At 38.9% G+C, this 27,504-nt stretch overlaps 2 protein-coding genes and 47 non-coding genes across 53 annotated transcripts in view; 2 read left to right on the forward strand and 47 right to left on the reverse strand.

The window, feature by feature from the left end:
• Positions 1-264: 264 nt before the first annotated feature.
• Positions 265-8,151, reverse strand: LOC145209182 (adhesion G-protein coupled receptor G2-like). 5 transcript variants are annotated; one of them, XM_080079443.1, is made up of 9 exons: positions 7,833-8,151; positions 7,048-7,768; positions 6,900-6,986; positions 6,663-6,713; positions 6,190-6,243; positions 5,186-6,024; positions 4,658-4,889; positions 3,655-4,125; positions 265-1,035 (listed from the first exon to the last, which is right to left on the reverse strand). In XM_080079443.1, the coding sequence occupies exons 2-9, from the start codon at positions 7,079-7,081 to the stop codon at positions 875-877; spliced, it is 1,929 nt and encodes a 642-aa protein (XP_079935569.1). In that variant the 5' UTR covers positions 7,082-7,768; positions 7,833-8,151; the 3' UTR covers positions 265-874. The 5 variants fall into 5 exon arrangements, with proteins under 5 accessions (XP_079935569.1, XP_079935572.1, XP_079935571.1 ...); XM_080079446.1 differs by lacking the exon at positions 7,833-8,151 and having other exon boundaries at positions 7,048-7,505; positions 7,712-7,826; XM_080079445.1 differs by lacking the exon at positions 7,833-8,151 and having other exon boundaries at positions 7,048-7,636; positions 7,712-7,826.
• Positions 8,152-8,817: 666 nt separating this feature from the next.
• On the forward strand, positions 8,818-8,890 carry Trnar-acg (transfer RNA arginine (anticodon ACG)). The gene has a single exon. It is a non-coding gene; the product is annotated as a tRNA-Arg (tRNA).
• Positions 8,891-9,512: 622 nt separating this feature from the next.
• Positions 9,513-27,504, forward strand: part of LOC145232053 (uncharacterized) — a 68,687-nt gene continuing 50,695 nt past the window's right edge. The window contains exons 1-28 of the mRNA XM_080096559.1: positions 9,513-9,646; positions 9,955-10,129; positions 10,292-10,438; positions 10,561-10,626; positions 11,300-11,377; positions 11,447-11,515; positions 11,592-11,666; positions 11,728-11,805; positions 11,904-11,975; positions 12,064-12,135; positions 12,508-12,729; positions 12,903-13,037; positions 13,102-13,269; positions 13,714-13,785; positions 13,945-14,104; positions 14,410-14,594; positions 14,778-14,895; positions 15,209-15,380; positions 15,692-15,876; positions 16,156-16,350; positions 16,657-16,737; positions 16,848-17,002; positions 17,537-17,737; positions 18,118-18,291; positions 18,549-18,712; positions 19,102-19,183; positions 19,254-19,438; positions 19,766-19,898. Of these exons, the coding sequence (XP_079952685.1) occupies positions 9,631-9,646; positions 9,955-10,129; positions 10,292-10,438; positions 10,561-10,626; positions 11,300-11,377; positions 11,447-11,515; positions 11,592-11,666; positions 11,728-11,805; positions 11,904-11,975; positions 12,064-12,135; positions 12,508-12,729; positions 12,903-13,037; positions 13,102-13,269; positions 13,714-13,785; positions 13,945-14,104; positions 14,410-14,594; positions 14,778-14,895; positions 15,209-15,380; positions 15,692-15,876; positions 16,156-16,350; positions 16,657-16,737; positions 16,848-17,002; positions 17,537-17,737; positions 18,118-18,291; positions 18,549-18,712; positions 19,102-19,183; positions 19,254-19,438; positions 19,766-19,898 (3,635 nt within the window). The 5' untranslated portion in view covers positions 9,513-9,630. The remainder of the gene's footprint in view (positions 9,647-9,954; positions 10,130-10,291; positions 10,439-10,560; positions 10,627-11,299; positions 11,378-11,446; positions 11,516-11,591; positions 11,667-11,727; positions 11,806-11,903; positions 11,976-12,063; positions 12,136-12,507; positions 12,730-12,902; positions 13,038-13,101; positions 13,270-13,713; positions 13,786-13,944; positions 14,105-14,409; positions 14,595-14,777; positions 14,896-15,208; positions 15,381-15,691; positions 15,877-16,155; positions 16,351-16,656; positions 16,738-16,847; positions 17,003-17,536; positions 17,738-18,117; positions 18,292-18,548; positions 18,713-19,101; positions 19,184-19,253; positions 19,439-19,765; positions 19,899-27,504) is intronic.
• Trnar-ccu (transfer RNA arginine (anticodon CCU)) lies at positions 20,050-20,122 on the reverse strand. Its single transcript has one exon. It is a non-coding gene; the product is annotated as a tRNA-Arg (tRNA).
• Positions 20,194-20,266, reverse strand: Trnar-ccu (transfer RNA arginine (anticodon CCU)). Its single transcript has one exon. It is a non-coding gene; the product is annotated as a tRNA-Arg (tRNA).
• Positions 20,470-20,542, reverse strand: Trnar-ccu (transfer RNA arginine (anticodon CCU)). Its single transcript has one exon. It is a non-coding gene; the product is annotated as a tRNA-Arg (tRNA).
• Trnar-ccu (transfer RNA arginine (anticodon CCU)) lies at positions 20,612-20,684 on the reverse strand. Its single transcript has one exon. It is a non-coding gene; the product is annotated as a tRNA-Arg (tRNA).
• On the reverse strand, positions 20,898-20,970 carry Trnar-ccu (transfer RNA arginine (anticodon CCU)). The gene has a single exon. It is a non-coding gene; the product is annotated as a tRNA-Arg (tRNA).
• On the reverse strand, positions 21,042-21,114 carry Trnar-ccu (transfer RNA arginine (anticodon CCU)). Its single transcript has one exon. It is a non-coding gene; the product is annotated as a tRNA-Arg (tRNA).
• On the reverse strand, positions 21,180-21,252 carry Trnar-ccu (transfer RNA arginine (anticodon CCU)). The gene has a single exon. It is a non-coding gene; the product is annotated as a tRNA-Arg (tRNA).
• Trnar-ccu (transfer RNA arginine (anticodon CCU)) lies at positions 21,325-21,397 on the reverse strand. The gene has a single exon. It is a non-coding gene; the product is annotated as a tRNA-Arg (tRNA).
• Trnar-ccu (transfer RNA arginine (anticodon CCU)) lies at positions 21,463-21,535 on the reverse strand. The gene has a single exon. It is a non-coding gene; the product is annotated as a tRNA-Arg (tRNA).
• Trnar-ccu (transfer RNA arginine (anticodon CCU)) lies at positions 21,607-21,679 on the reverse strand. Its single transcript has one exon. It is a non-coding gene; the product is annotated as a tRNA-Arg (tRNA).
• On the reverse strand, positions 21,751-21,823 carry Trnar-ccu (transfer RNA arginine (anticodon CCU)). Its single transcript has one exon. It is a non-coding gene; the product is annotated as a tRNA-Arg (tRNA).
• Trnar-ccu (transfer RNA arginine (anticodon CCU)) lies at positions 21,889-21,961 on the reverse strand. The gene has a single exon. It is a non-coding gene; the product is annotated as a tRNA-Arg (tRNA).
• Trnar-ccu (transfer RNA arginine (anticodon CCU)) lies at positions 22,034-22,106 on the reverse strand. Its single transcript has one exon. It is a non-coding gene; the product is annotated as a tRNA-Arg (tRNA).
• Positions 22,171-22,243, reverse strand: Trnar-ccu (transfer RNA arginine (anticodon CCU)). Its single transcript has one exon. It is a non-coding gene; the product is annotated as a tRNA-Arg (tRNA).
• Positions 22,309-22,381, reverse strand: Trnar-ccu (transfer RNA arginine (anticodon CCU)). The gene has a single exon. It is a non-coding gene; the product is annotated as a tRNA-Arg (tRNA).
• Positions 22,454-22,526, reverse strand: Trnar-ccu (transfer RNA arginine (anticodon CCU)). The gene has a single exon. It is a non-coding gene; the product is annotated as a tRNA-Arg (tRNA).
• On the reverse strand, positions 22,592-22,664 carry Trnar-ccu (transfer RNA arginine (anticodon CCU)). Its single transcript has one exon. It is a non-coding gene; the product is annotated as a tRNA-Arg (tRNA).
• Trnar-ccu (transfer RNA arginine (anticodon CCU)) lies at positions 22,730-22,802 on the reverse strand. The gene has a single exon. It is a non-coding gene; the product is annotated as a tRNA-Arg (tRNA).
• On the reverse strand, positions 22,874-22,946 carry Trnar-ccu (transfer RNA arginine (anticodon CCU)). Its single transcript has one exon. It is a non-coding gene; the product is annotated as a tRNA-Arg (tRNA).
• Positions 23,019-23,091, reverse strand: Trnat-cgu (transfer RNA threonine (anticodon CGU)). Its single transcript has one exon. It is a non-coding gene; the product is annotated as a tRNA-Thr (tRNA).
• On the reverse strand, positions 23,157-23,229 carry Trnar-ccu (transfer RNA arginine (anticodon CCU)). Its single transcript has one exon. It is a non-coding gene; the product is annotated as a tRNA-Arg (tRNA).
• On the reverse strand, positions 23,301-23,373 carry Trnar-ccu (transfer RNA arginine (anticodon CCU)). The gene has a single exon. It is a non-coding gene; the product is annotated as a tRNA-Arg (tRNA).
• Positions 23,585-23,657, reverse strand: Trnar-ccu (transfer RNA arginine (anticodon CCU)). Its single transcript has one exon. It is a non-coding gene; the product is annotated as a tRNA-Arg (tRNA).
• Positions 23,730-23,802, reverse strand: Trnar-ccu (transfer RNA arginine (anticodon CCU)). The gene has a single exon. It is a non-coding gene; the product is annotated as a tRNA-Arg (tRNA).
• Positions 23,871-23,943, reverse strand: Trnar-ccu (transfer RNA arginine (anticodon CCU)). Its single transcript has one exon. It is a non-coding gene; the product is annotated as a tRNA-Arg (tRNA).
• On the reverse strand, positions 24,015-24,087 carry Trnar-ccu (transfer RNA arginine (anticodon CCU)). The gene has a single exon. It is a non-coding gene; the product is annotated as a tRNA-Arg (tRNA).
• Trnar-ccu (transfer RNA arginine (anticodon CCU)) lies at positions 24,151-24,223 on the reverse strand. Its single transcript has one exon. It is a non-coding gene; the product is annotated as a tRNA-Arg (tRNA).
• Positions 24,427-24,499, reverse strand: Trnar-ccu (transfer RNA arginine (anticodon CCU)). Its single transcript has one exon. It is a non-coding gene; the product is annotated as a tRNA-Arg (tRNA).
• Positions 24,569-24,641, reverse strand: Trnar-ccu (transfer RNA arginine (anticodon CCU)). Its single transcript has one exon. It is a non-coding gene; the product is annotated as a tRNA-Arg (tRNA).
• Trnar-ccu (transfer RNA arginine (anticodon CCU)) lies at positions 24,713-24,785 on the reverse strand. The gene has a single exon. It is a non-coding gene; the product is annotated as a tRNA-Arg (tRNA).
• Trnar-ccu (transfer RNA arginine (anticodon CCU)) lies at positions 24,857-24,929 on the reverse strand. Its single transcript has one exon. It is a non-coding gene; the product is annotated as a tRNA-Arg (tRNA).
• On the reverse strand, positions 24,995-25,067 carry Trnar-ccu (transfer RNA arginine (anticodon CCU)). Its single transcript has one exon. It is a non-coding gene; the product is annotated as a tRNA-Arg (tRNA).
• Trnar-ccu (transfer RNA arginine (anticodon CCU)) lies at positions 25,140-25,212 on the reverse strand. The gene has a single exon. It is a non-coding gene; the product is annotated as a tRNA-Arg (tRNA).
• Trnar-ccu (transfer RNA arginine (anticodon CCU)) lies at positions 25,277-25,349 on the reverse strand. The gene has a single exon. It is a non-coding gene; the product is annotated as a tRNA-Arg (tRNA).
• On the reverse strand, positions 25,560-25,632 carry Trnar-ccu (transfer RNA arginine (anticodon CCU)). Its single transcript has one exon. It is a non-coding gene; the product is annotated as a tRNA-Arg (tRNA).
• On the reverse strand, positions 25,698-25,770 carry Trnar-ccu (transfer RNA arginine (anticodon CCU)). Its single transcript has one exon. It is a non-coding gene; the product is annotated as a tRNA-Arg (tRNA).
• Trnat-cgu (transfer RNA threonine (anticodon CGU)) lies at positions 25,843-25,915 on the reverse strand. The gene has a single exon. It is a non-coding gene; the product is annotated as a tRNA-Thr (tRNA).
• On the reverse strand, positions 25,981-26,053 carry Trnar-ccu (transfer RNA arginine (anticodon CCU)). The gene has a single exon. It is a non-coding gene; the product is annotated as a tRNA-Arg (tRNA).
• On the reverse strand, positions 26,125-26,197 carry Trnar-ccu (transfer RNA arginine (anticodon CCU)). Its single transcript has one exon. It is a non-coding gene; the product is annotated as a tRNA-Arg (tRNA).
• On the reverse strand, positions 26,409-26,481 carry Trnar-ccu (transfer RNA arginine (anticodon CCU)). Its single transcript has one exon. It is a non-coding gene; the product is annotated as a tRNA-Arg (tRNA).
• Positions 26,554-26,626, reverse strand: Trnar-ccu (transfer RNA arginine (anticodon CCU)). The gene has a single exon. It is a non-coding gene; the product is annotated as a tRNA-Arg (tRNA).
• Trnar-ccu (transfer RNA arginine (anticodon CCU)) lies at positions 26,695-26,767 on the reverse strand. Its single transcript has one exon. It is a non-coding gene; the product is annotated as a tRNA-Arg (tRNA).
• Positions 26,839-26,911, reverse strand: Trnar-ccu (transfer RNA arginine (anticodon CCU)). Its single transcript has one exon. It is a non-coding gene; the product is annotated as a tRNA-Arg (tRNA).
• Trnar-ccu (transfer RNA arginine (anticodon CCU)) lies at positions 26,983-27,055 on the reverse strand. The gene has a single exon. It is a non-coding gene; the product is annotated as a tRNA-Arg (tRNA).
• Trnar-ccu (transfer RNA arginine (anticodon CCU)) lies at positions 27,121-27,193 on the reverse strand. The gene has a single exon. It is a non-coding gene; the product is annotated as a tRNA-Arg (tRNA).
• Positions 27,405-27,477, reverse strand: Trnar-ccu (transfer RNA arginine (anticodon CCU)). Its single transcript has one exon. It is a non-coding gene; the product is annotated as a tRNA-Arg (tRNA).

Here is a 27,504-nt window from a genome sequence, read left to right on the forward strand (position 1 = left end):
AAAAAACGTAAATTACCCCTAATCGATTTTTTGCTCCAAATTTTTGACAGAATATAGCCAACAAGTAAATGAAAACACTAATTTCTGCCAAGTTGTATATTACCGACAAAAGTTCATACTTTTTAAGTAACTCTGCACTGACAGTTTTGGTGTACTCAGCCAAAGGTTGTCCAAAATATATCACCTGTGTTTCATTTCTGTCCTTTGTTCTGCAATACCTACATCTCTGGAAAAAAACAAGTCTCCCATAAGCCCGTCGAAAAGTAAATCTCACCAGTATTTAGTTACATTGCGTTTTATACACACACAAACAATTGGTAAAGAAAGTCGAAAATGCGTTTTGATTTACTGATACGAAACCCTGACCCCACAACCGCAGCCTTTTTGATGGTTACAGCCCAAACTAGTGAGACATTCCTCCGTGATTTATGGTACTCACACTTTTCTCACACTCTACATTATAATGTAGCAGAGCGCGTTGCCCGTTTCAAATGGACATTGAGCATAGTGATGACTCCGTACTTAAAAACAATGTAAAAGTATAAGCCATACAGCAAAAAGACTGAGAAACGCATGGGCAAAAAGTCAAGAAAATAATACAGATTTTTTCCACCACAAATTGTAAACGTGTTTTAATCACAAAGGTATAAAAACATTGGGGGAGAGGATATTGTTACGTTAAGTTTTCCAAACAAATCGATGTTCAGAATTTAGCAGAAAATGTCCGAACCTACAAAAGCCAGCAACGCGATTGTCTGACCCTTAGTTGTGTGTTTTTCTTTCACATGCTGATGCATTCAGTTGGAAAAAAATGTTCTAACCCGTGTATAGACATAACACAGCACAAAATTTAAGCGCGTTTTCTACAGTGTTTTTAATTTTTTTGGTTGCGATAGCGGAACATCTCTCTCGATAGACCTTGTCGTACTTGAACATTTGCCACGCAGTAAACCAGAAAGATAAAAACACCCTGGACTCCGTTGACAATTGCATTGAAGTACATGAAAACTTTGGATGCCAGCTTGTCATCGGTACCTGAAAATACAGTGTAAGGAAAAACTAAATACTAACAAGAAAATAGTAACACTATAGTAGCAAGTTCTAAGTTAGCAGATTACAAGTTAGAGCTGCAAGCCGTGGCTAGATTATCGGGTTTAAGTTAAAATCGCGTTTAATTCGGGCTTGACTTTACACTCTCAGGCATATTTGTGTAGCAAGTTTACTTTGGTAAACCTAACTTTGCGATTTACTCGAGCTTTAAACGCAACATCTCGAGCTAGGGCCGGGTTTCGGTTTTGTTTTGTAAAAAGATGCCATTTTCCAACATCATTCTTCGGCTATTGACTTTATAGAGATTTTTTGCTGCGATATCTTAAAAGTCGTGCGGGATGCAACGATTTAAAAACAAGTTATTTCCAGCGGCTCGTGCTAGGGTGCTGCGGAGCTGCAGCACCCCCTAGATATTTTTACTTAAAATTCCCACCACAACATTACAGATAACTTTCATGATACTTATTTTTTATTCTAAAGTATAATTTTTATAAGTAAGATTTCCGCCTTGATCGGCATTTTTTTCATTTTTTGAAAAAAATTATGGCATTAATATGTTATCTATGGTGGAACTGCAGCTCCAGTTTCATGACTAATCGTGACGTTTCATGACGTTTTGCACTTGTGCGCATGCGCACTTGGGAAAGCTACATGCCGGGCGAAATAGGCGACAGGGTGCTGCGGCTCGCGCAGCTCCACCAATCACGCAGCGTGTGAACCGGCCTGTAGTTCAGTGTTGTCTGTTCCGGGTTTACTGTGCTACAAAACCAAACCCGTTTGCTATATTCTTAAGTTCGACTGTGAGTACAGTTAAATAATTGTTTTGTCATCTTTTAATTTATTCTTTGAAGGTTAGTCGTGGCTTTTTTAAGATGACTGTAAGTGGGCTTTAGTTTTTGCAGTGATCATTGAATTAAAAAGGGTGAAAAACAGTGTATCTACCCAAAAAAGTGTATCTACTTAAAAAGTGTATCTACCACCTTGAAAAAGAAAAAAAGGTCATCTAACCGTTTGAAAAGTCACGATTAACCTTTATAATAAAAACCTGAATAAAAAGTTAAGAAAACTGGGATAAAACATCCGCTATTCCTAATATGTCATGCAGGAATAAGCAACCACAAGAACTACTCAGTTTTAGTTTTGAATGCTAACAAAGAAAAAATAGCTTTGTGACTGTGAAGTTAAATGCCTTACTGAAATTTAGGCAATATTAAATGCAGAACAAAAAATTGCACAAGCAACAGGAATTTTGAAATATCTTAGTGATGACAATTTCAAGTTTTGGTTTCTTAACACACCATGTGGACAGTATTTGCAGCCAAGTGCAATCTTGTGTATTGATATAATGGACATGTACTGTTTCTCTAAACAGTAGCTGCTAAATTGCTTCACAGGAAATGTTTCTCAAGAATGAACATTCTACAGGGGAGATAGTAGTTACCACCAAGCATATCCTGTTGTTAGAAAAGTTACTGAAACTTTTAAAAAGAAAAGCCAGTTAGCCAGCAATTTCCATGAGTCTCTCAAAGGCAAAACGGTTCTTGTCAACACTAAAAAGGATGCAAACTTTTCTAAGGAACACCATTATTTCCAAAAAGACTTGCACTTGCAGTGATAGCACTAAATAGAAGAAAAAAAAAACAGTTTCTTAGTTGTCATTTGGAAATCAAGGAAGAAGCTATCCATTATTTTGCTCAAACTATAACTTTATGATTCATTTAAGTTGTAAAATAGAAGCACAAGGTTCAATACTATGTTTTAAATTTAAGTGAGAGTGTTGTAATTTTCAAAGCTTGGAGAGTTTTGCACTTCAAAAAAAGGAATTATAAGCTACTTGCCACCAAATAAAGCAGCAAGTATAGCAGTTAAGAGCCTTAAAAACAATTAATAGTTGTACACAAAAGTTAAGTAAAGATGTTAAATAAAATAAACAAGTTCTGACACAAATGTAATGTGGTCGTTAAATTTATCAGTTATGATACAAATTAAAAGCTTTATGGCTAGTTTTTTTGTGGCAATTATAATCTGTGAAGTGTCATAGAATATGTTGAAGATGCTGACTGTGGCTATAAGTTACCTAAATGATACATGACCATATTAATGACTGAATAGCAAGTGTGTTAGTTAGTAGTCATTGTTATAACCAGTTTTACTTTAATGTTGTCCAACTGAAATACTTCGATCTTTTTCGACTCATTTATTAATATTTTTTTCCATGTACGGTTGTTGTGTTTTACCGTATTTATAACCGCTTCGTTTCGAGTCTGTGTCACGTGTGTTTTTGTGCCACTTTTTTCGTGCATGTTATTAAGTTTTGCCGTCGCTGTGCAAGTAAACAAAATTCCCCCATGATACCGTCTGCGGTTTACACTCGTGTACATTATTGCGTAACAAACATTACGTCACAATGGAGTTGCCGATTAAGATTTGTATTACTTGTTTTTGTACACAAAACAATGGCTAGAAAATTAGAAATGTGGCTTTTCTATATATTGCCAACTAATATTTGTTCAACAAAGGCTAAAATTTGGAGCAGCACCCCCACAAATTTTAGGCACGAGCCGCCACTGGTTATTTCTATTAAACAGTAAAATGTCCACGAACCTGCTAAAAACGCGAAAATCCAGGTAATGCCAAAAACCGGCATGAGCATGATAAGAGCCTTTGCGGCAGCCATGACATGTTCATAATCCACTCCTGTGCAACCAGCGTCGTCCGCAGGAACGTAGTTCTTCTGCTCTTCGCTTAGTTTTGCAACAAGCCGGGAGACCTTTACAGCTACCACTAGATTAAATGTGAGGAAGACACCCAGCGGTACGAGTACTGCTATACCACGAATGCCAGAGGTCGCACTGAGCCAGCAAAATTTGTAACCGCCATATTTCGTTAGGACATCCATGTACTTTTGCATAGGAAAGCTAATTGACGTTGCAAGTGCCACTATGATGCCAGGGACAATCCAACCGAGAAGATGTCTAATCCGATACATCGTGACCTTTTTCTGGTTTGCAAATTTTAGCGCCTTTTTAGATGTCTTCAGGGCGAGAATTAAGGCATCAACACTCATCCATGCGCCTGTCAAATATAAAAGAAGAGCCTGAAAACCCAGTTGTAATTTAAATACTGCCTAAATTGTAATAAGGAAAATAAAAACACGTTTTATTAGTTTCCACGATCGCATGCGCATTGCACACCGAATACGGGCGCGGCAAGTTTTTTCCGGAAAATGGTTGTTAATGAACATCACGTAATAATTTATTCAATGCGACCTCAACAATGCCAAGGAAAACGCATAGTAGGTTAAGATTTCCATCTTTTACTACAGGTCCAGACTCAGGTCCAACGTTTTTTGTCGGGTTTAGGTTTGGGTCCGGTATGAGCTTAAGTTAGTATAAAAACGGTCTTGATCTCGATTCACACACGGCCACACTGGTGCGTTTTCCATAGTTAATCTAACTTTCGTGCCTAATTCGGGCAATACAATAAACAGGGATTTTGAGCAGGGATTTAGATTCAGGCTAGGTTCGGGTCAGTTTCGAACTCAAATTTCAGGCCCAGTAACATATCTGTACAAGTCCCTCCCTTGCGTTACTAAGTATACACTTACCTGTCGCCAAGAGAAAATAATGCACGAAAACCGTCACCATCTCACAACATCTGGAGTTCGCAACAGCGACATCTTGCAGCAGGGTGGTTAGATTTAGGAATAAAAGAGACACGCACAGGTTTATCTGCACAACGGTTCTGTCGCTTTTGATGCTATGTCGCAGTTTGAAGAGAATCACTACAGTAATGCTGGCAAACAATATTGATGTGACTGCAGTGATGTACGAGAGAAGCTGAAACGTAAGACATTAAAAGTTTTTTGCTAAACCACTAAATCAAAAACAATCAATTAGGTAGCCTGACGACACACGAGAGAATTGTGTTGACGAAAGCTAATGTTTCAACATGCGTACAAAACAAATTTTTCCATGATTTTCGAAGTTTAAAGTTTTGGGTTGTATGTTTTACAAGATGTATACCTAATGAATTAACAACGTATTTTTAGTAAAAGTAAAATCGTAGGTAATGACACATTTTGGAAACTTAAACTCAGTATAGTCTAAATTTTCAGTGCGCTGGTAGCAGTTACCTGGACTCCGTAGGGAACTTTAATTAACGTTGCCGTAAGAAGAACCGCAAAAAGAGTTGTGTGATTGCAAGCGCAAGTGACGTTGTCCGAGGCGGATGTCGACACCACTTCACATCCAGCATCAGAAAAGTTGGAGTTGTTAACATGCAAAAAAATGCATTGCGGTTTTAGCTGTGTCAACATTACTCTACCACCAGTGGCGTCCGAGGCCTTCAGGGTTGACACGCTTGATTGCAGCATCGACGCGTTGGTACGAAACGTATAAGCGACACGGCTCATTGGAGACGATTCGTTGACTTTTAGAGTTGCAACGCTCACAAAAGGCGTACCAGGGAATAAGGAAGTAGATTCAGTGACGGAAGTTTGAGCTTGCTGACCCTGCATTGATTGATTGTTCGCGAGGAACAACGACATTACATCAGTCGGAAGACCCAGCTCGGCAGCGTACGCAGTGGTTTTCCGACCATGATACTGCGGTTTTAAGTTAATGCTAACGGACGTTGAGCGCGTGTTGAACGTCGCTGAAGAATTGACCACCCCCATTGCCATATGGAAATCGGGACCAACGATTTCGCCTGTATATATTTTAATGTTGCACGATGATAATGACCATAGGTGGTTTTCGATTGTTGTCACGTGATCGATGACCTCGCTTAGCGAGTATGTGCTCTTCTCCGATAGGAGCGAAATGCTGTCTTGTACTAAACTCGCTATTTTTTCGCAGCTCGATGATGCTGATACTATTGCAGTTTTTGCTGTTGTCGAAGATTCGGCTCGTATAGTTGAAATTGTTGGTGGTATTGACGCTGAGACTGCTGGCGATGTAGACGGTGAGTCCGCTGCATTCAAGTGTACATTTAATTTAATTAAAACCTTTTATAAATTACCTGTTTTAATACTACGACTAGTCAACTTAACTTTTCACAACAATTCTACACAATGTTTTACAAAAAAATTTTGCGTGTTTTCTTTAAGTTACCAAATAATAATAAACCATAGCCCACCGTTTTGCGGTACTTTTGTACAGACCGCAGACATGTTTCCTTGACAGAGGTTTTCTGCAAAACACCAATAGTTATTTGTTAAACGTTATCTGTTAAACAAGGATGATTCAAGAGTGTGAGTATCTAGAAAAGCAAAGATGAACGAAATCTCCGTTTACGTACTACAATAAATAACATTAATAAATGTGACGTACTGGTAAGTTAACTGCCCAACATTTAAAACAACTGGTGCAAACAGAAAATTATTTTTTAGCATTAAATTTCAAATTTAGAATAATGTTTGTTCTTTTTAGGCTATATGTCGTTGTTTACCAAACAAATGTAATATCTACGAAAACCCGATACGAATTAGAGATTAGAAATTCGGCTGGTTGACTCTCCGTCGGCTGCGGTTTGCACTACCTGTGTTACATCACAAGCTAACATCTAGAAAACATATTTATTTAAATAATAATTTAAAATCGTTAACTTACTCTTTAAACTCGTGACAAAACTGCATTGGAAGTTTTTGGGTTTGGGTATCACTAGGAAGAAAAAGCATTTGTTTAAACACCGACAATCCATATGTCACAATTAAGCACATTACGCAAAATCTTTTCAGAGAAAAGTTGGTTTCAATGAAAATTGCTGAAATCTGCCTTACGCATAGCTTGACTGTCAATCGCGGTAGCAATTTTATGTAAGCAAGGAATGCTAAATTAAAAACACACCTGTATTTATTCCGTTACAGGAGCAATTGCAAAGCGGGGAAGTATTTTGCAGCGAAACAGTTTGCGCACACACATGTACAACCATCCCTGGGCAAAAATAATGTATCGTTATCGCACAATTTTCGTTTGAAACGTCATGTCTACGTACCAGTAAAAATAACAAAAAGTTGTACCATATACATAACGCCGGACAAGCCTTTCCACGCCGTATGAAGTGTCAGTAACTAGCCTACAACAACTTACTTATGAACCTTGAGGACTGCTGAAGCTAAGTGTTGATTAAAATTAGACAATGCTGTACAAGGTAACGCTCGCCAGCTTTCTTTTTGTCTGTGCATTCATATTCAACCACCTACACGTATTATAATTAAAGCGGATGTGTTGCGCTGTCTTTTGTTATCGGAAGGCGTGACTCCATGCGCCTCCAGACAGCACAGCAGGGGCGATCGCTTGTGTTCCTAAAACTGTCTTTAACGCGCCTTTCCTTGCGCTCTAACTCCAAGACGCCAAGAGCTATATAACGAACTCTTTTATTCTACAATATGGCCGATAGATGGCGCTCGAGAGTATAGCAGCACGGCGAGTACAAGGGTCAAAAGGCGGTTTCTACAAAAAATGTTCAAATTAAGACAAGGCAACAGAAGTCGAATTTCAATGACATTTACGCTTACCAAACTATTAGAGGACTGGAGTCGTTTAAATGCAAGCGATCAGTAGAAGGTGTGTAAACACAGCATCTAATAACATCACACATAAACATCACTTAATCACACTAGTGACGGACGGCAAACTTTAAGCAACAATAATCTTACCGGAATAACACAGTTCGGTTCAGAATAACACGGGTTGGACGACGGCGGAATTCACGTCTGAATACAGGTTTCACATAAATTCAAATCCAAAGGTTAACAACAAGGTTTAACATATGCTTACCGATCACTAAATATTCAAGTCAAACATTGGACGATTCAGTTTCTAAACAGCATAATTTTCCTGTTCGTTACACAAAAAACAAACATAATTGACCAGTTAAAAAACGCATGCAGACGCTGTAAGTTCCAGTCACTAATAAACACGAGGCGGTCTCGCTTACAAGACGTGATACCAATAAACAATGCCAAAGTTGTGACATCACAATCACCGATAGTGTGACAAACAATGTTGCAGGTGGCACAACACTGCGTCATACACAGGAATCAAGACGACTGGCGGGAAACACAGAAAACATAAACATATGTACAAGGCGATGTAACAGGATGCATATACTACGCAGTACTAAGAATTTGAACACTAGACGTTTGGAAATACCGCAACGCGTTTGCCTATAACACGTCATGCCTATAATGCTAGCGAAAGATTAATGGCCATCTTGGCAACTATGCAACTGAGGGATACTTTCGACCATCCAAGTAGCCTTGTAGTTAACTATGTTTCAACAGGGCAAGTATAACAAAAAGCTCCGCGTAAGATTTTCATCTGTGTCGCAAAATATTCGAATGCAACTCTCACTTAAAGTTTACCCCAAGAGGCACGTGGTGTGAATTTGGCGGTACCGTCACTGCTTAAAGTAGCCTACATCTAACGCGATATCAGATCGTACGAGTGTATAGGTGTAAATTTATGTGACATCGTGCACGAGTCTCCTGTGCTCGTTCTTCCACGTAGACAACAAAAGAAACCGAGTGTTCTTACACATAATCAAAAAGCGTAGGAAAAGTTGCTCACAGCTTCAAAAAGCCCATGATGTGTTTGGAAATATACTATGTGTTCAAAAATATAATGTACTGATGGTGCCAACAGGTAAGCAATCCACTTCCGCGTAAAGTAAAAACACAATCAGCATGCAATTTAAAACAAGAAAACCGCTAACACTAGGAAGTCATCTTTACCTACCAAGTGGACGGCGATTTTTACGTGCGGGCGCGTGGCGCAATGGATAACGCGTCTGACTACGGATCAGAAGATTCCAGGTTCGAGTCCTGGCGTGCTCGCTACTTTTTTGCATTTAATGTCATTACCATTGCATGTTTTCCACACACAAAAAAAAACACAACAACTTAGAACCGAAGTAACTGCTTAAACTTGAGAATCGTTTTGGTCCTTGCCCTTCTTTTGCTAATACGCTGTGGTGTGGTGACTGTGGTCAAAGGGGCAGATCAAACGTAACGCTTTGCGAAATAGGACAACATCGTCACCTAGTAATCTGCGAACTAAATAGCCTACAATCGTCACCTCAAAATGCCATTTTAACAGATTAGTTTTATTTTAGGCTGTTTTATAGCCACGCGATGATTGTGTGTTAAGTGTCTAAATGTACATGGCATGCCTATAATTCCCACTGTTGTAAAAGTGCGTTGTAGTCATAACAAACAGGTAGTACATTCTTTATGAAACATCTGCTTGCATTTCTCATTCATCATACCGTGAACTTCTTTGTTGAATCTTTTTGTCAGCTCTGTTGACATTTTTATTGTGCTGTTTTTTATTCGTTGGATTCACTTGTGTTTAAAACAATAATACTTAAAATTTGGTTACATGGTTTGCTGTACCATTACAAGCCAAACGGATTTACAGCCTTATCACCTGGTGTTGCAGTGCGAAGTCAGACATGCTTGCTTTCTTGACGTTTCTTATCTGCTTATTCTGGAACTCGTCGATTGTGACGTCACAAACTTGCCGTTACGGTCAACCCCAATGGACTGGAGAATGGTTTTGGAATCAACGGTATTCAATGGGATACGACCAAAGTAAGCCTGCTTTAAGTTACCCACAGTTTTGTGTTCGAATAAATGAGAGTTAGTTAGTTTGTTTTTTGTCAAAAGTGCAGTAATAAGCAATAGACAGAGCTAGAAATAGCACTTGATTTGTATTGTTTATGGAAATTGGCTTGGTAGCTTTGTTGCAAGTCAGTTGACAGGCATGTTAATTCATTATCTAGTTCCCATGCAGCACTAAGCTTATATGTAAAGTCAGTCAAACAAGAGTAAACATAGCCTGTATCTGAATGAAGGCAGCATAACCAAGAAAAAAACGGATACATATGTTAAATTTTTAGCTCGAAGGTTTAATGGATTTTGGTCGTACAACTGCAATTTGCGTGGATCGCACCCAGTAGTATGGTATGGTTATGGAAGGCATTACAATGACTACCGGGACGATGCTTGTTCGGGTTGCACCTGTAACGACAACCAACAGACAATAAATTGTTCTTTGCCGAATACCCAACTAACGTAAGTGATACTGTAGCTTTAATAGCAATTATGGACATGGTATAGTTTGCTATTCGTATTTATCTCAAGGCAACCTTAGTTGCGGACTATGCCAAAACAGTATTTTGACAAACAGTTTCGATGTTTTTCTCAACACAATTTACAACAATATGTGTTTTTCAGAACGTTTGTGAAGAGAAAAGGTTATTTTCCTACCACCATTGAGCCTGGATTCTTTCGCAACGAATCAACCACAATTACTCTATTAGGAGTTCCTCTGCAAAACTTCGATGGAGATGTTTTTATTGGATTGGAAAGCCTTACCGACTTGTAACAATGTTCAGATAGTTTAAAAAAAGATATGATGTTTAAATAGAACAGACCGTTTTTAATTTAGATTGCTTTACAAAGATTTTCTATTTTGGTCGAATGACAAAATGTCTAATTTTTAGAGTTATTCACGACACAAACCTTGAAGACTTTCCCAACCTTAACACCACAATAAAATTATCATGGCTGTAAGTTATATTCATTAAATATTGTTTTTCAATATGTTGACTTTCTGTAAACTTGTCAGTGTTTTTTTAAGGTGTTTTGGGGGGCTCCTCTAAAATACGCAATCTACGCAATCTACGCAATCTACGCAATCTACGCAATCTGTACGCAATCTACTTATAAAACGTATGCAACTTTTTAAAATGTTGACGGTTAGGGCTTTTAGGGTCTGGGTGAGGGTTTATAATAAAAATAACACTATAATTTACTTTTAGATGTCCAGTTTGGGCTTAATATGTGTTGAGAGTGGTACTAAACACTATATGGTACCGCATGTTAACACTTGTGAGAAAATTAGACCTGAAAGGCATCTGAAATTAAATTATAAAGTTATTTGTATCACAAACCCTCACCCTGACCCTAATAGCCCTAACCGTCAACATCTTAGTTGATTTTTTTTAGCAGATTGCGTATAGTTTGCGTAGATTGCGTAGATTGCGTAGATTGCGTATTTTAGAGTAGCCCGTTTTGGGGGACCGAAAAATTTCTCCAGCGGTTTCCCAAAATTTGGATATGGCTATTTTTTGGTATTTAAATGAAACACTTGCGGTCTCTTAAAACTACTTAGCGGTCACCCAAACCAAACCTTAAAAAAACCCTGAACTTGATTATTATTGCTTTATTTTACTTTTTTAGAGACCTGAGCAGAAACAGTATCTCGTTCCCATACCCAGTTCTTACGGAAGTTCACCTACCAATGTCTCTAACACATGTGTAAGTTTCGCATCGTGACCAAACGTTGCTTCAAATAGGATTTTTTACTGTAAAATCTATGAATTTTAGCAACCTTGTTGAAAATCAGATATCATGGATCCCACCCGACCTATTTGCCGAAACCAATGTTCAATTTCTGTAAGTTTATTTGTCATTTATTTTCACCTACCACATTTGCTTTCGCTTTTATAAATTCTTTCACCATTTTTGTCAGAGCACTAAGTGCCAACAACATTGGTCCACTGGTTCCTGCAAAAGTGTTCATCAACATGCCGTTTCTTCAGTACATGTAAGTATTTACTGTGCTTTATTTTCTAGAGAGCAAACCTATACTTTTCTTGTTCTTGTAGATCGTTTGATGCCAACAGAATCGAACAAATATCAAAAACTGAGATGAATATTTTATCGGGCTCTCCTCTTCAGCATTTGTAAGTATAAAAAGTTTATCGGTGAGCAAATTATTTCTATCGTCTAAATCTCTGCAAATATATCGTTTTGTTTACAAAAGACTGCTTTAAATTTGCAGGAATTTGAGTAACAACCAGATATCATGTGTACAAGACCATTCATTTGACAATCTTACCCAACTGAAAATCTTGTAAGTGTTATTTTTTGAAGCATTAAACGCATGAACAAAATAGGTTTGACGTATATGGCACATTTTTTGTATTTTGTTTTGTCTTTAGGGAAATGCATCATAACGAAATTGCCGACTTTACTTCATGTCTCTTTACTGGTTTACCGGAAATTTTGCACATGTAAGTAGAAATGTTGCGGTAAATACAGTATAATATTAAGTAAGACGCGTAATATACAACTCTTAAGATGCTGACAGATGTTGTGTTATGTTGTCATAGCGATTAACCAGGTGTTTTCAAATCGTGCAAAATAGTCAAGTTTGCAACTTCTTGTCGCTTAGCAAGTAGTCTACATCTATCCCGCTTTCATCTGGACACCCGCGCACATTTCTTCAGTAAAACTTAGATTCGGCGTGAATTTGAACATTTTCTCGAAAAAAGTCAAACAAGAAATGTACTGACGATAACCCTAAACTTCTCGCGCGACTTTCAATTTTAAAAACCCTGGTTTATGGACATCATTTACCAAATTTGTATTTCGATTGATACTAGCGATATCAGTTTCAACGAGATGACACAGATACGACGAAAGGCATTTAGCGACAATCCCAAGTTGGAACGAATACGTTTGCACAATCAACAGATAGCTTGTATCGACTACCGAGCTTTCGTTGACCTGCCGAATCTGAGGGAAGTTTTTATAAGTGGCAATCTGTTGCCATCCTTTCCGCACGCCGTCTTCGAATGGGGATCGTGGCCGCGTTTGTACTGTATGTGAGTTTTAGGCGTTTTATTCTAGTTCCTCGGAAAAGAAAATTGGCATGTTTGTCATTTGAAAATAAACAACATATCTTACGAGTAAAATTTTCTTTAGTCTCGACTAAGGTGAGGAACAAATGTATTTTTTACCTTTCAAACGGCGTATATTTTTTTCATATCCCGATCAGTCACGCCGACCGCAACTTGATTAAATCAATTGAGGAATACGATGAAGCTTCTTTCAAAGGACGTGCATGGGAACTTTACTGTACTGGACTGCCGAACTTCGTCCCTTTTCGAGGCCTGCCGCAACTTAGCGACTTGTAAGAATAGGTTTACGATTTGTTTATTTTTACAAAACGTCGTTGTATTGTTTTCTTGTACCAGGCGCCTTGCTTACAACCTAATCAGTAGCGTTGATCCGGAAACCTTTTGTTTGATTCCAAACCTGAGGCACCTGACACTGAACGACAACCAACTCACTGAGACAAGTCTACACAAGGACGTCTTCCTCTGCACACCAATAATTCATTATCTTCAGCTGTCCGGCAACAAGTAATATAGCACTACCAAAGCACATAGTAATAGCACAAAGCACTACCAAAGTTTTACACATTGACTTATTAACTAGGCAAGTGATTCCTAAACTTTTTTGTATTATCGGATTTACAAATAATTACAAATAAAACTATTTAGACTGAAACTTTAAGTTCGTTCTTGCTTACACTGATTCTCTGGAGGGCTACAAATCCCGGTTGCAAATCACTGCACTAGTAGACTAACCATTTTATAGTGGTTTTACGGGTATGCACGACAAAATACAAAACATTTATAAGGGGCTTATCGGGGGAAGACAACGTCTCTAAAAATTGACGATTTTTGCATGTTTATTGCTTCTGTTCTCTTGATAGTATTCATGTTTCTCATTAGCATCCTGATTCACTGAATTAACTGAGAATTTACATGCCCTACAAAAATTGACTACGTTTTAATGTGCAGATTTGAATACGTGCCCCCTGCGATTGTTGGACGCGAACGGTTACCTGTTGTTTACGAAATCGTTTTAAACCGGTAAGGAGTGTAACTTATAGCGAAAATAATTTAATTTACTATCCCGGGCCCAACTATTTGCGACAAATGAAGTATTTGCTATGCATCGTATTATAGTAAGAATGTTTTCACTGCGTTATATATATATATATATCTATATATATATAACATTTTTTTCAGCAACGAAATCTCTTATATCAATGAAAACGACTTTGCTGAGCTTGACAACCTGCACGAACTCTGGCTGAGTGATAACAGAATTGCTGCTATCGAGGACAACTCCTTTCCTCCCAACTTAGTGCAGTTGTGGCTGCGAAACAACAAGTTTTTCACCTTTAAGGTGTGATATTCGTCTGCAATGCAAGCAACAAGAGTATAATCTTCCATATTCGTATTAAAATGGGTCACCGTTTTTGGAACTCAACAGGTTGAGATCTAGAAACGCCCTAATACCATCAGCCAAGTAGTGGGTCAATCAGATACGTGCATTTAAAACTGTTTTGTGGACAAACTTTAAGATGTTTGGTGTCTTAAAAATACCAAAAATCATCATAGATAACATACAATTTTACTCGAACCGATTATATGCACAAACTATAATTAGGCAAAATAATAATATTGGTATTTTGTTCATTTTGCTTTTAGCACGAAAATCCATTTGTGAACTTGACCAAGTTGAGAGAGCTTTATCTCGACCGAAATGCGATTGAGTATATTCCGCGCCAGGCTTTCGACAACCTAGAAAGCCTGGTTATTCTTTACTTGTATAGTAACAATATTGGGATGATTCCTTTCGAAGCGTTTGAAGATTCACCAAAAATAATTGAACTGTAAGACCTGTTTTTGCCATCTGGATTTGTATTTTGGCTTATTTATATTTTAGTAGAAACGTAAACCTCTGATTAATTTGATAAGAATATTGTAGACAACACTTGAAACAAACATTATATTTTGATTTATTTGCAACTTGTTACAAACAGTCAGCAGTTTTTACCGATTTCACATGTGTTTAGACTTTTACACAACAACGAAATCAGCCACATAGAGGATGGTGCGCTCGACCACATCAATTCTCATTATCGATACTTTCGAATGGAAAACAACTGGTTGTCTCATCTGCCTGATCCAACGGTACGTGTGCCCTAAACTGGCCTGCTTATGGCCTGAATTGTATCCGCTCGTTGCTAAGTTACCGTTGTTTTATAGCATTTTGTCGTAAATACACCCGACCTTAAACTATGTAACGGTACTGTACCTGAATCAGACTTGTAAACGAACCTGGCATTGGGTCTGAAAGTACAACCCTGAGAGCACACAATTACTTATTTGCAACTATTTTGCGCTCAAACTCCAAATCGCTGTCACATTTGTTTACATTTTCAGTCTAATGATTTGTTTAGGTCTGCTTTGGCTGTTAATATTGAAAAATGTTTGGTCTCAACAGTTTGGAGATTTTTCGAACTTCCATGCTGAAAACGTCAACATGCAAAACAATAGAATAGAACGCGTCAGAGAACGTCAATTTTGTGACGTCACAGCTACGTACCACTTTCGATTAAACAATAATCGAATCACAACAATAGAGAGTCAAGGTTTCAAATCAATCAATATTCCAGGTAAGCAATTGTTAATTACCATTCTTTGAGCGTTCAAGAAGATCGGTAACTGCTTAGGTAAAATTTTCTTGCAACATCTTTGTTTGTTTTTTGGAAACTTTGAACATGAAAAAAATGCTAATCCATTTTATAATTTGGTAATGCACATGCGACAAACAAAAGCGCTTTTTGAGGCAAACAAATTGTGGATTTTTGTTTATTAGCATTGTAAGGTATATATTTTTATGCGATTTGTAACCCGCCAGCTGTACAAGTTGAGTCATTGCAAATCAAAGCACGGTGTCATAAACAAACGCTTTTGACTCTTGTAGATGACATTCACCTTCAGGACAACTCTATGAAATATTTTTACCCTTACGCATTTGACGACGTGCGAGCTGACGAGTTGTTTATGCAAGGTACTTTGGCGCCCACTATCGGTCAGTGTGCTTTCCATAATGTAAATATGCGCAATTGGAGGTTGGACGGAGGTCAAATCAAAGTCATTGAACCGGGGGTAAGAGTATTTTGGCTTTTTGTTTGTGGCAAAGAGTTACAGTAAATATTTTTTTATCAAGTAAAACTTTATATGTTATAAGACCCCAAATCTTTTGTGAAGTTTTAGAAACCTCATGAAAGTTTGTGGAATTTTTATGTATGAAATCATAAAAAAAGAACTTAACATATATTTCTGTATTGTTGTGTCCTGTCATAGCTAAAAGTATCATATTTCTGGTGTACTTTAAAGTAAGTTTCAGTAATGGTACACACCTCAAACCCCAAAAAAATGTTGCAGGCTTTTTGTGATGTTTCTGTGGGCGACTATCTACGGCTGGAAAACAACGCGATCAGTGAAATTCAGGGCCAGATGTTCTACAACAATAGTTACGTGAGAAATTTACTTCTCAACAACAACCAACTGACCTCAGTGCCTGACGATGCTTTTGAAGGAGCCACTATAATTACTATCAGTCTGCACAGTAACCAACTGGTAGGCAAATGTTCCGTACTAGGATGTACTATAGGAATTTTTTGGCAAAATACCACTTAGGCAATATTAAGTTCAGGACCTGTTTTGACCTGTTTAAAGTTTCTGTGTTTATTTATTTTCTTAATTTGAATCAAATGATGCAATATATGTGGTTAGTGTTGGTTTTTCATAAGAATACTCAAAATGTATTCCGAAAAAATGCCTCTGAATAACTAAAAGCCCTTAGTAACAATCTATGTTTGTAAGCGTTTTCTTTTCAATAAAGATAAATAATTGATGTAAAATCAACAACCTTTTTTACTGCAGGATACTTACCCCATTGCTTTAAACGCTCAACGACTTTACAGTATCAATCTCAACTACAATCAAATTCGTTCACTCCCAAGTGTAAGTAGAATTTTAAAGTTTTGATTTCATTGTGGGTTCTAAGAGACTGTTGTGGTCACTAAACTGAGATAATATTGTATATCCATTGTTGTTGTTGTTTTTTCTTTCAGAACGCTTTTGACGGTCAGGATAGGGTCAGATCACTTCATCTTGCTCACAACAAGCTATCGGAACTGCAAGAGGGTGTATTTGATGAGCTGGTCAGTCTTGAAACTCTCTATCTCTCCAACAACGATATCGAAGTCATTGAGGACAACGTTTTTACGTAAGACAAGTTTCTTAGGTTAATTCCGCAACAATTGCAGATGTATAAACATTCCTAAAAGTTCGAGTCTCGTATGCATATTGTCCATAAACAGCCCTTAGGTTTACAGCATAACTTTGCAAACTAAAACTACTTAATATTTGTTCAGTTGATAAACCGTTTATTCACAATTTAGCGTTATTGGCAGTTTTTCACCTCAGCCAGCAGGTATATTTTCAAAAATGACTTGTTTAATTAACGACTAATTAAAAAGCAATATTGTTTTATCTACAAGTGTTACCTAACTATTACGTCACGCATGCTCTGTGGCGTCCCCAGTGATCGTTTTGTAAGCGGCAATACTTGACGTGACAGGTGAATGCACGTGTAGTCGTGGTTGATGCTTGTGCAAGACAAATGTGATTCACCTGTCTGATTTTTAAGTGCCGGTTTTTATACTGCTAATAAACATTGCAACAACTAACAACTGCAGGTCTGCACCCAACTGTAAAGGCGTGTTACACAAGTTTTAACTACATGTTTTTAATTTCCCAGATCAACACTAGCAAGACTTCGTCACGTTGATTTGAGCAACAACAAAGTTCACCACCTTCCAACCTTTCAAAATCTTGTTTCTCTAAATTCATTGTATCTTAGTGACAACCCAAATCTGAAAACAATTAGTGGCGATGCGTTTGATGAGGTTGCCGATACCCTCACAACCGTACGGTTATACAATGTTCAGCTTTCCTGCAAGTAAGTGGTTTTTTAAATACTTACCAAACTTTTACGTAACGCTTTAGTACGTTGGCACAAAAAAGTAACCTAACCTCACCTGAGTTATGTCACTGTCAACTTAAATTCCTTTTTATAGGGAAGCTGGTGCTCATATTACTACCACAAAGACGCAAACATCATTATGCAGCTTTCGAAGAAAAAAAAACTTTTTTACTACTAGTCAAAAAGATTACTACTAGTCAATTTGTAATAAAATTCCGCTGTGTATTGTTAGATGTTTCGGCATTAAGCACCATGTCTTAGATTTGGATAAACAACTGTTTCTGTTCATTACGTCAGTCATAACCTTTGTGTAAAATCTTGGTAAATAAATAACACATCTCATTGAAATCTTGCAGCTGTGACGTGGTAAAAGCTCTATACGAAATACAAGAGCAGTTGGTGAGTGGGACAACCGGGCAGTGCGCTCGACCACCAGCTGCAAACGGACTTATATTTGACTTTCCGAGACTAACTGACCCAAATTATCTTTTCACAAGAATCAACAGCTCGGCCGAAATATTCTGGTGCAGGTAGGTATACGAACTAGTCGCTCTTAATAATTTTAATATTCACGAAAACACATTCACAAATTTCCCTTGTCGTATGTTTTGATTTAGCCGCCCAGCTTCATCACAACGCCCCCAATCGTTAATTTGTTGTCCAGCGTCCCCTTTGTTATTGCAAGCTCTTTAGGGGGTGTAGGGCCTCGATTTTATACAAACAGCTTTCATATGTTCTATACTTCTATGCTTTGATGTTTATTTCAATATTTTTCTTTGCTCGACAGTGCCGTTAATCTTACCGGATCTACGTCACCAAACTGTGACATCACACTGGAATGGGATATGCCTAGTTATCTTTATTATGTGTGGGACGCAAGCACCGGTGATTTGACGGGTGTTTCATTGCAGGACGCGGTGGAGTGTAACTGTACCCTGGTCAATACCACTAGTGAGTGTTAATTGTACATGCGTACAGTTTGTCAACTTTAACTAACATATTATTAGTTCATGTTCTATTGGTCACTGCTAAAAGGGGCAAATTTCTGTAATTGTGTTAAAAAATCCTCCACCTAATGGTGTACAGAAATAAATCTGGTTCACAATGGCTCCATATGTGCTTTCTAATCATCATGTTATACGCGCTTGTTTATAAACTGGATTTATAACTGGACATTTATAACGGCCTACAGCTTCTGTTTAAACTGCTATGTGTTGTTGTTCCTACACTGCAGCTTAAAAATGATTAAATTCGAAGCTTTTTAAGCGGTTTATTAACAAGTTTGTACAAAATGAGGCATTATAAGACATATTTTCTTACGTGACTAAATCACTTTTCAGCCGCCGGGGGCAACATCACACAAACCCAGCTCTGCGGAAACCAGAACTGGACAGATGCGGCTGATTGCATCACTGCACAAGTGTAAGTGCCTATGCTGCTACAGCAATAAATACTGATCAAATGCAAGTCTCATATGTTCGTCTTACATCAGGTCATACAACGTCACATGCTCAGTGCCCACTGCACCTACCTTGACAAACGTCACTTCCATGATGTCGATTCGATTTTTCCCGGCCGAACCGGGCACTCTGTATCAATGCGCGGTAGTGCTACAATTCAACAACTCCCAGAGTACCGCCAGTCGTCTGGAGCTGGTGCAAGTTTTGGACAGTCAAGGTTAAACAAGTATTTTACAAGTGAAATACCACATATTGATGTTCCTGCCCAAACTTGTACAGACCACAGAAGTCTGACTAGGATAAAATGGGTCTTAGTTTGGAACGCCAAAACAGTGTTTGATAGAAGAACAATCATCAGAAATAGTACACGTCTGCACTAATGCAATGCATTTCACACAGAAGTTTGACCAAACACTATTTTTTGTGTTGGTCGCGAAAAAGGCGAAAAGTATTTAAAGTAGTTTACATCAGATTGAATTAACTTGAAACAATCACAACATGGATGTTTGGTTGAATTTTTAAACAAAAAACATGTTTTAAACAGGAAAAAATCCAAGCGCCACTAATATGGCGAGTTACTGGAAGTTGCCCATCACACATTACGATTTCAGTATCAATCATCCGGATTTCGGAGGATCACAAACCAACAATCCGAACAACCCAAATTACATAGCAAGGTAAAACTCATGCAGACACTCACGGCATTTCAATTTTTATAACTAGAGGATCACAAACCAACATGCATTTTCGAATCATTTCATTGTTTTTTTCCGAAAAAACTTTAAACCTACTCCCGTTTTTTTTTTCTTTTCAAAACAAAGTAAAATCTACTTCTGGCGGGACTCAAACCCGCAATCCCCGGTTTAGGAGACCGATGCCTTATCCATTAGGCCACAGGAGCTCTCCAAAATTATTAGCCATGTATTTTGGAATAATTTGTTTTTTTCTTTTTTCTTCTAAAAAATCAAAAATTACTCCTGGCGGGACTCGAACCCCCAATCCCCGGTTTAGGAGACCGATGCCTTATCCATTAGGCCACAGGAGCCCTCCAAAAGTATTGGCCATGTCTTTTCGAATAATTTCTTTTTTTTTCTTCTAAAAAATCAAAAATTACTCCTGGCGGGACTCGACCCGCAATCCCCGGTTTAGGAGACCGATGCCTTATCCATTAGGCCACAGGAGCTATCCGGAATTATTGGTCATGTCTTTTCGAATAATTTCTTTTTTTCCTTCTAAAAAATCATAAATTACTCCTGATGGGACTCGAACCCACAATCCCCGGTTTAGGAGACCGATGCCTTATCCATTAGGCCACAGGAGCTGTCCGTAATTATTGGTCATGTTTTTTCGAATAATTTCTTTTGTTATTTTTCTTCTAAAAAATAAGAATTACTCCTGACAGGACTCGAACCCGCAATCCCCGGTTTAGGAGACCGATGCCTTATCCATTAGGCCACAGGAGCTGTCCGTAATTATTGGTCATGTTTTTTCGAATAATTTCTTTTGTTATTTTTCTTCTAAAAAATAAGAATTACTCCTGACAGGACTCGAACCCGCAATCCCCGGTTTAGGAGACCGATGCCTTATCCATTAGGCCACAGAAACTGTCCGTAATTATTGGCCATGTCTTTTCGAATAATTTCTTTTGTAGTTTTTTTCTTCTAAAAAATCAAAAATACTCCTGGCGGGACTCGAACCCGCAATCCCCGGTTTAGGAGACCGATGCCTTACCCATTAGGCCACAGGAGATGTACGAAATTATTAGCCGTGTCTTTTCGAATAATTGCGTTTATTCATTTCTCTTCAAAAAAAGTAAAATCTACTCCTGGCGGGACTCGAACCAGCAATCCCCGGTTTAGGAGACCGATGCCTTATCCATTAGGCCACAGGAGCTGTCCGAAATTATTGGTCATGTCTTTTCGAATAATTTCTTTTTTTCCTTCTAAAAAATCAAAAATTACTCCTGGCGGGACTCGAACCCGCAATCCCCGGTTTAGGAGACCGATGCCTTATCCATTAGGCCACAGAATCTGTCCGTAATTATTGGCCATGTCTTTTCGAACAATTTCTTTTCTAGTTTTTTTCTTTTAAAAAATCAAAAATTACTCCTGGCGGGACTCGAACCCGCAATCCCCGGTTTAGGAGACCGATGCCTTATCCATTAGGCCACAGGAGCTCTCCAAAATTATTAGCCATGTCTTTTCGAATATTTTCTTTTTTTTTGTTCTAAAAATCAAAAATTACTCCTGGCGGGACTCGAACCCGCAATCCCCGGTTTAGGAGACCGATGCCTTATCCATTAGGCCACAGAATCTGTCCGTAATTATTGGCCATGTCTTTTCGAATAATTTCTTTTGTAGTTTTTTTCTTCTAAAAAATCAAAAATACTCCTGGCGGGACTCGAACCCGCAATCCCCGGTTTAGGAGACCGATGCCTTATCCATTAGGCCACAGGAGATGTACGAAATTATTAGCCGTGTCTTTTCGAATAATTGCGTTTATTCATTTCTCTTCAAAAAAAGTAAAATCTACTCCTGGCGGGACTCGAACCCGCAATCCCCGGTTTAGGAGACCGATGCCTTATCCATTAGGCCACAGGAGCTGTCCGAAATTATTGGTCATGTCTTTTCGAATAATTTCTTTTTTTCCTTCTAAAAAATCAAAAATTACTCCTGGCGGGACTCGAACCCGCAATCCCCGGTTTAGGAGACCGATGCCTTATCCATTAGGCCACAGAATCTGTCCGTAATTATTGGCCATGTCTTTTCGAATAATTTCTTTTGTAGTTTTTTTCTTTTAAAAAATCAAAAATTACTCCTGGCGGGACTCGAACCCGCAATCCCCGGTTTAGGAGACCGATGCCTTATCCATTAGGCCACAGGAGCTCTCCAAAATTATTAGCCATGTCTTTTCGAATATTTTCTTTTTTTTTGTTCTAAAAATCAAAATTACTCCTGGCGGGACTCGAACCCGCGATCCCCGGTTTAGGAGACCGATGCCTTATCCATTAGGCCACAGGAGCTGTACGAAATTATTAGCCGTGTCTTTTCGAATAATTTCTTTTTTTCCTTCTAAAAAATCAAAAATTACTCCTGGCGGGACTCGAACCCGCGATCCCCGGTTTAGGAGACCGATGCCTTATCCATTAGGCCACAGGAGCTCTCCAAAAGTATTAGCCGTGTCTTGTCGAATAATTGCGTTTTTTCATTTCTCTTCAAAAAAATGTAAAATCTACTCCTGGCGGGACTCGAACCCACAATTCCCGGTTTAGGAGACCGATGCCTTATCCATTAGGCCACAGGAGCTGTCCGTAAATGTTGGCCATGTCTTTTGGAATAATTTCTTTTTTTCCTTCTAAAAAATCAAAAATTACTCCAGGCGGGACTCGAACCCGCAATCCCCGATTTAGGAGACCGATGCCTTATCCATTAGGCCACAGGAGCTCTCCAAAATTATTAGCCATGTCTTTTCGAATAATTTCTTTTTTTTCCTGATAATAATCAAAAAATACTCCTGGCGGGACTCGAACCCGCAATCCCCGGTTTAGGAGACCGATGCCTTATCCATTAGGCCACAGGAGCTCTCCAAAATTATTAGCCATGTATTTTGGAATAATTTGTTTTTTTCTTTTTTCTTCTAAAAAATCAAAAATTACTCCTGGCGGGACTCGAACCCACAATCCCCGGTTTAGGAGACCGATGCCTTATCCATTAGGCCACAGGAGCTCTCCAAAAGTATTAGCCAGGTCTTTTGGAATAATTGCGTTTTTTTATTTCTCTTCAAACAAATGTACAATCTACTCCTGGCGGGACTTGAACCCATAATCCCCGGTTTACGAGACCGATGCCTTATCCATTAGGCCACAGGAGCTTTCCAAAATTATTAGCCATGTCTTTTCGAATAATTTCTTTTTTTCCTTCTAAAAAATCAAAAATTACTCCTGGCGGGACTCGAACCCGCAATCCCCGGTTTAGGAGACCGATGCCTTATCCATTAGGCCACAGGAGCTCTCCAAAATTATTAGCCATGTATTTTGGAATAATTTGTTTTTTTCTTTTTTCTTCTAAAAAATCAAAAATTACTCCTGGCGGGACTCGAACCCGCAATCCCCGGTTTAGGAGACCGATGCCTTATCCATTAGGCCACAGGAGCTCTCCAAAAGTATTAGCCAGGTCTTTTGGAATAATTGCGTTTTTTTATTTCTCTTCAAAAAAATGTACAATCTACTCCTGGCGGGACTTGAACCTATAATCCCCGGTTTAGGAGACCGATGCCTTATCCATTAGGCCACAGGAGCTCTCCAAAATTATTAGCCATGTCCTTTCGAATAATTTCTTTTTTTTTCTTCTAAAAAGTCAAAAATTACTCCTGGCGGGACTCGAACCCGCAATCCCCGGTTTAGGAGACCGATGCCTTATCCATTAGGCCACAGGAGCTCTCCAAAAGTATTAGCCAGGTCTTTTGGAATAATTGCGTTTTTTTATTTCTCTTCAAAAAAATGTACAATCTACTCCTGGCGGGACTCGAACCCACAATCCCCGGTTTAGGAGACCGATGCCTTATCCATTAGGCCACAGGAGCTGTCCGTAATTATTGGTCATGTTTTTCGAATAATTTCTTTTGTTATTTTTCTTCTAAAAAATAAGAATTACTCCTGACGGGACTCGAACCCGCAATCCCCGGTTTAGGAGACCGATGCCTTATCCATTAGGCCACAGAAGCTGTCCGTAATTATTGACCATGTCTGTTCGAATAATTTCTTTTGTTGTTTTTTTCTTTTAAAAAATCAAAAATACTCCTGGCGGGACTCGAACCCGCAATCCCCGGTTTAGGAGACCGATGCCTTATCCATTAGGCCACAGGAGCTGTCCGAAATTATTGGTCATGTCTTTTCGAATAATTTCTTTTTTCTTCTAAAAAATCAAAAATTACTCCTGGCGGGACTCGAACCCGCAATCCCCGGTTTAGGAGACCGATGCCTTATCCATTAGGCCACAGGAGCCCTCCAAAAGTATTGGCCATGTCTTTTCGAATAATTTCTTTTTTTTTCTTCTAAAAAATCAAAAATTACTCCTGGCGGGACTCGACCCGCAATCCCCGGTTTAGGAGACCGATGCCTTATCCATTAGGCCACAGGAGCTATCCGGAATTATTGGTCATGTCTTTTCGAATAATTTCTTTTTTTCCTTCTAAAAAATCATAAATTACTCCTGGTGGGACTCGAACCCACAATCCCCGGTTTAGGAGACCGATGCCTTATCCATTAGGCCACAGGAGCTGTCCGTAATTATTGGTCATGTTTTTTCGAATAATTTCTTTTGTTATTTTTCTTCTAAAAAATAAGAATTACTCCTGACAGGACTCGAACCCGCAATCCCCGGTTTAGGAGACCGATGCCTTATCCATTAGGCCACAGGAGCTCTCCAAAATTATTAGCCATGTCTTTTCGAATAATTTCTTTTGTAGTTTTTTTCTTCTAAAAAATCAAAAATACTCCTGGCGGGACTCGAACCCGCAATCCCCGGTTTAGGAGACCGATGCCTTATCCATTAGGCCACAGGAGATGTACGAAATTATTAGCCGTGTCTTTTCGAATAATTGCGTTTATTCATTTCTCTTCAAAAAAAGTAAAATCTACTCCTGGCGGGACTCGAACCCGCAATCCCCGGTTTAGGAGACCGATGCCTTATCCATTAGGCCACAGGAGCTGTCCGAAATTATTGGTCATGTCTTTTCGAATAATTTCTTTTTTTCCTTCTAAAAAATCAAAAATTACTCCTGGCGGGACTCGAACCCGCAATCCCCGGTTTAGGAGACCGATGCCTTATCCATTAGGCCACAGAATCTGTCCGTAATTATTGGCCATGTCTTTTCGAATAATTTCTTTTGTTGTTTTTTTCTTTTAAAAAATCAAAAATTACTCCTGGCGGGACTCGAACCCGCAATCCCCGGTTTAGGAGACCGATGCCTTATCCATTAGGCCACAGGAGCTCTCCAAAATTATTAGCCATGTCTTTTCGAATATTTTCTTTTTTTTTGTTCTAAAAATCAAAATTACTCCTGGCGGGACTCGAACCCGCGATCCCCGGTTTAGGAGACCGATGCCTTATCCATTAGGCCACAGGAGCTCTCCAAAAGTATTAGCCGTGTCTTGTCGAATAATTGCGTTTTTTCATTTCTCTTCAAAAAAATGTAAAATCTACTCCTGGCGGGACTCGAACCCACAATTCCCGGTTGAGGAGACCGATGCCTTATCCATTAGGCCACAGGAGCTGTCCGTAAATGTTGGCCATGTCTTTTGGAATAATTTCTTTTTTTCCTTCTAAAAAATCAAAAATTACTCCAGGCGGGACTCGAACCCGCAATCCCCGATTTAGGAGACCGATGCCTTATCCATTAGGCCACAGGAGCTCTCCAAAATTATTAGCCATGTCTTTTCGAATAATTTCTTTTTTTTTCTGATAATAATCAAAAATTACTCCTGGCGGGACTCGAACCCACAATCCCCGGTTTAGGAGACCGATGCCTTATCCATTAGGCCACAGGAGCTCTCCAAAAGTATTAGCCAGGTCTTTTGGAATAATTGCGTTTTTTTATTTCTCTTCAAACAAATGTACAATCTACTCCTGGCGGGACTTGAACCCATAATCCCCGGTTTACGAGACCGATGCCTTATCCATTAGGCCACAGGAGCTTTCCAAAATTATTAGCCATGTCTTTTCGAATAATTTCTTTTTTTCCTTCTAAAAAATCAAAAATTACTCCTGGCGGGACTCGAACCCGCAATCCCCGGTTTAGGCGACCGATGCCTTATCCATTAGGCCACAGGAGCTCTCCAAAATTATTAGCCATGTATTTTGGAATAATTTGTTTTTTTCTTTTTTCTTCTAAAAAATCAAAAATTACTCCTGGCGGGACTCGAACCCGCAATCCCCGGTTTAGGAGACCGATGCCTTATCCATTAGGCCACAGGAGCTCTCCAAAAGTATTAGCCAGGTCTTTTGGAATAATTGCGTTTTTTTATTTCTCTTCAAAAAAATGTACAATCTACTCCTGGCGGGACTTGAACCTATAATCCCCGGTTTAGGAGACCGATGCCTTATCCATTAGGCCACAGGAGCTCTCCAAAATTATTAGCCATGTCCTTTCGAATAATTTCTTTTTTTTTCTTCTAAAAAGTCAAAAATTACTCCTGGCGGGACTCGAACCCGCAATCCCCGGTTTAGGAGACCGATGCCTTATCCATTAGGCCACAGGAGCTCTCCAAAAGTATTAGCCAGGTCTTTTGGAATAATTGCGTTTTTTTATTTCTCTTCAAAAAAATGTACAATCTACTCCTGGCGGGACTCGAACCCGCAATCCCCGGTTTAGGAGACCGATGCCTTATCCATTAGGCCACAGGAGCTGTCCGTAATTATCGGTCATGTTTTTCGAATAATTTCTTTTGTTATTTTTCTTCTAAAAAATAAGAATTACTCCTGACGGGACTCGAACCCGCAATCCCCGGTTTAGGAGACCGATGCCTTATCCATTAGGCCACAGAAGCTGTCCGTAATTATTGACCATGTCTGTTCGAATAATTTCTTTTGTAGTTTTTTTCTTTTAAAAAATCAAAAATACTCCTGGCGGGACTCGAACCCGCAATCCCCGGTTTAGGAGACCGATGCCTTATCCATTAGGCCACAGGAGCTGTACGAAATTATTAGCCGTGTCTTTTCGAATAATTGCGTTTATTTATTTCTCTTCAAAAGAAGTGAAATCTACTCCTGGCGGGACTCGAACCCGCAATCCCCGGTTTAGGAGACCGATGCCTTATCCATTAGGCCACAGGAGCTGTCCGAAATTATTGGTCATGTCTTTTCAAATAATTTGTTTTTTTCCTTCTAAAAAATCAAAAATTACTCCTGGCGGGGCTCGAACCCGCAATCCCCGGTTTAGGAGACCGATGCCTTATCCATTAGGCCACAGGAGCTCTCCAAAAGTATTAGCCAGGTCTTTTGGAATAATTGCGTTTTTTTATTTCTCTTCAAAAAAATGTACAATCTACTCCTGGCGGGACTTGAACCTATAATCCCCGGTTTAGGAGACCGATGCCTTATCCATTAGGCCACAGGAGCTCTCCAAAATTATTAGCCATGTCCTTTGGAATAATTTCTTTTTTTTTCTTCTAAAAAGTCAAAAATTACTCCTGGCGGGACTCGAACCCGCAATCCCCGGTTTAGGAGACCGATGCCTTATCCATTAGGCCACAGGAGCTCTCCAAAAGTATTAGCCAGGTCTTTT

Source organism: Phallusia mammillata, chromosome 1 (genome assembly GCF_965637545.1).
Source record: "Phallusia mammillata chromosome 1, kaPhaMamm4.hap1.1, whole genome shotgun sequence".
NCBI classification, from domain to species: Eukaryota; Metazoa; Chordata; class Ascidiacea; order Phlebobranchia; family Ascidiidae; genus Phallusia; species Phallusia mammillata.

Coding starts and splice junctions, on each gene's coding strand:
- LOC145209182 (XM_080079443.1), bottom strand. CDS start 7,081: ATGTATATGGTACAACTTTTTGTTATTTTTACTG. Junction 6,714..6,899: donor CTGTAACGGAATAAATACAG/GTGTGTTTTTAA, acceptor TTTTCTTCCTAG/TGATACCCAAACCCAAAAAC. Junction 4,890..5,185: donor AAGTTCCCTACGGAGTCCAG/GTAACTGCTACC, acceptor CTTACGTTTCAG/CTTCTCTCGTACATCACTGC.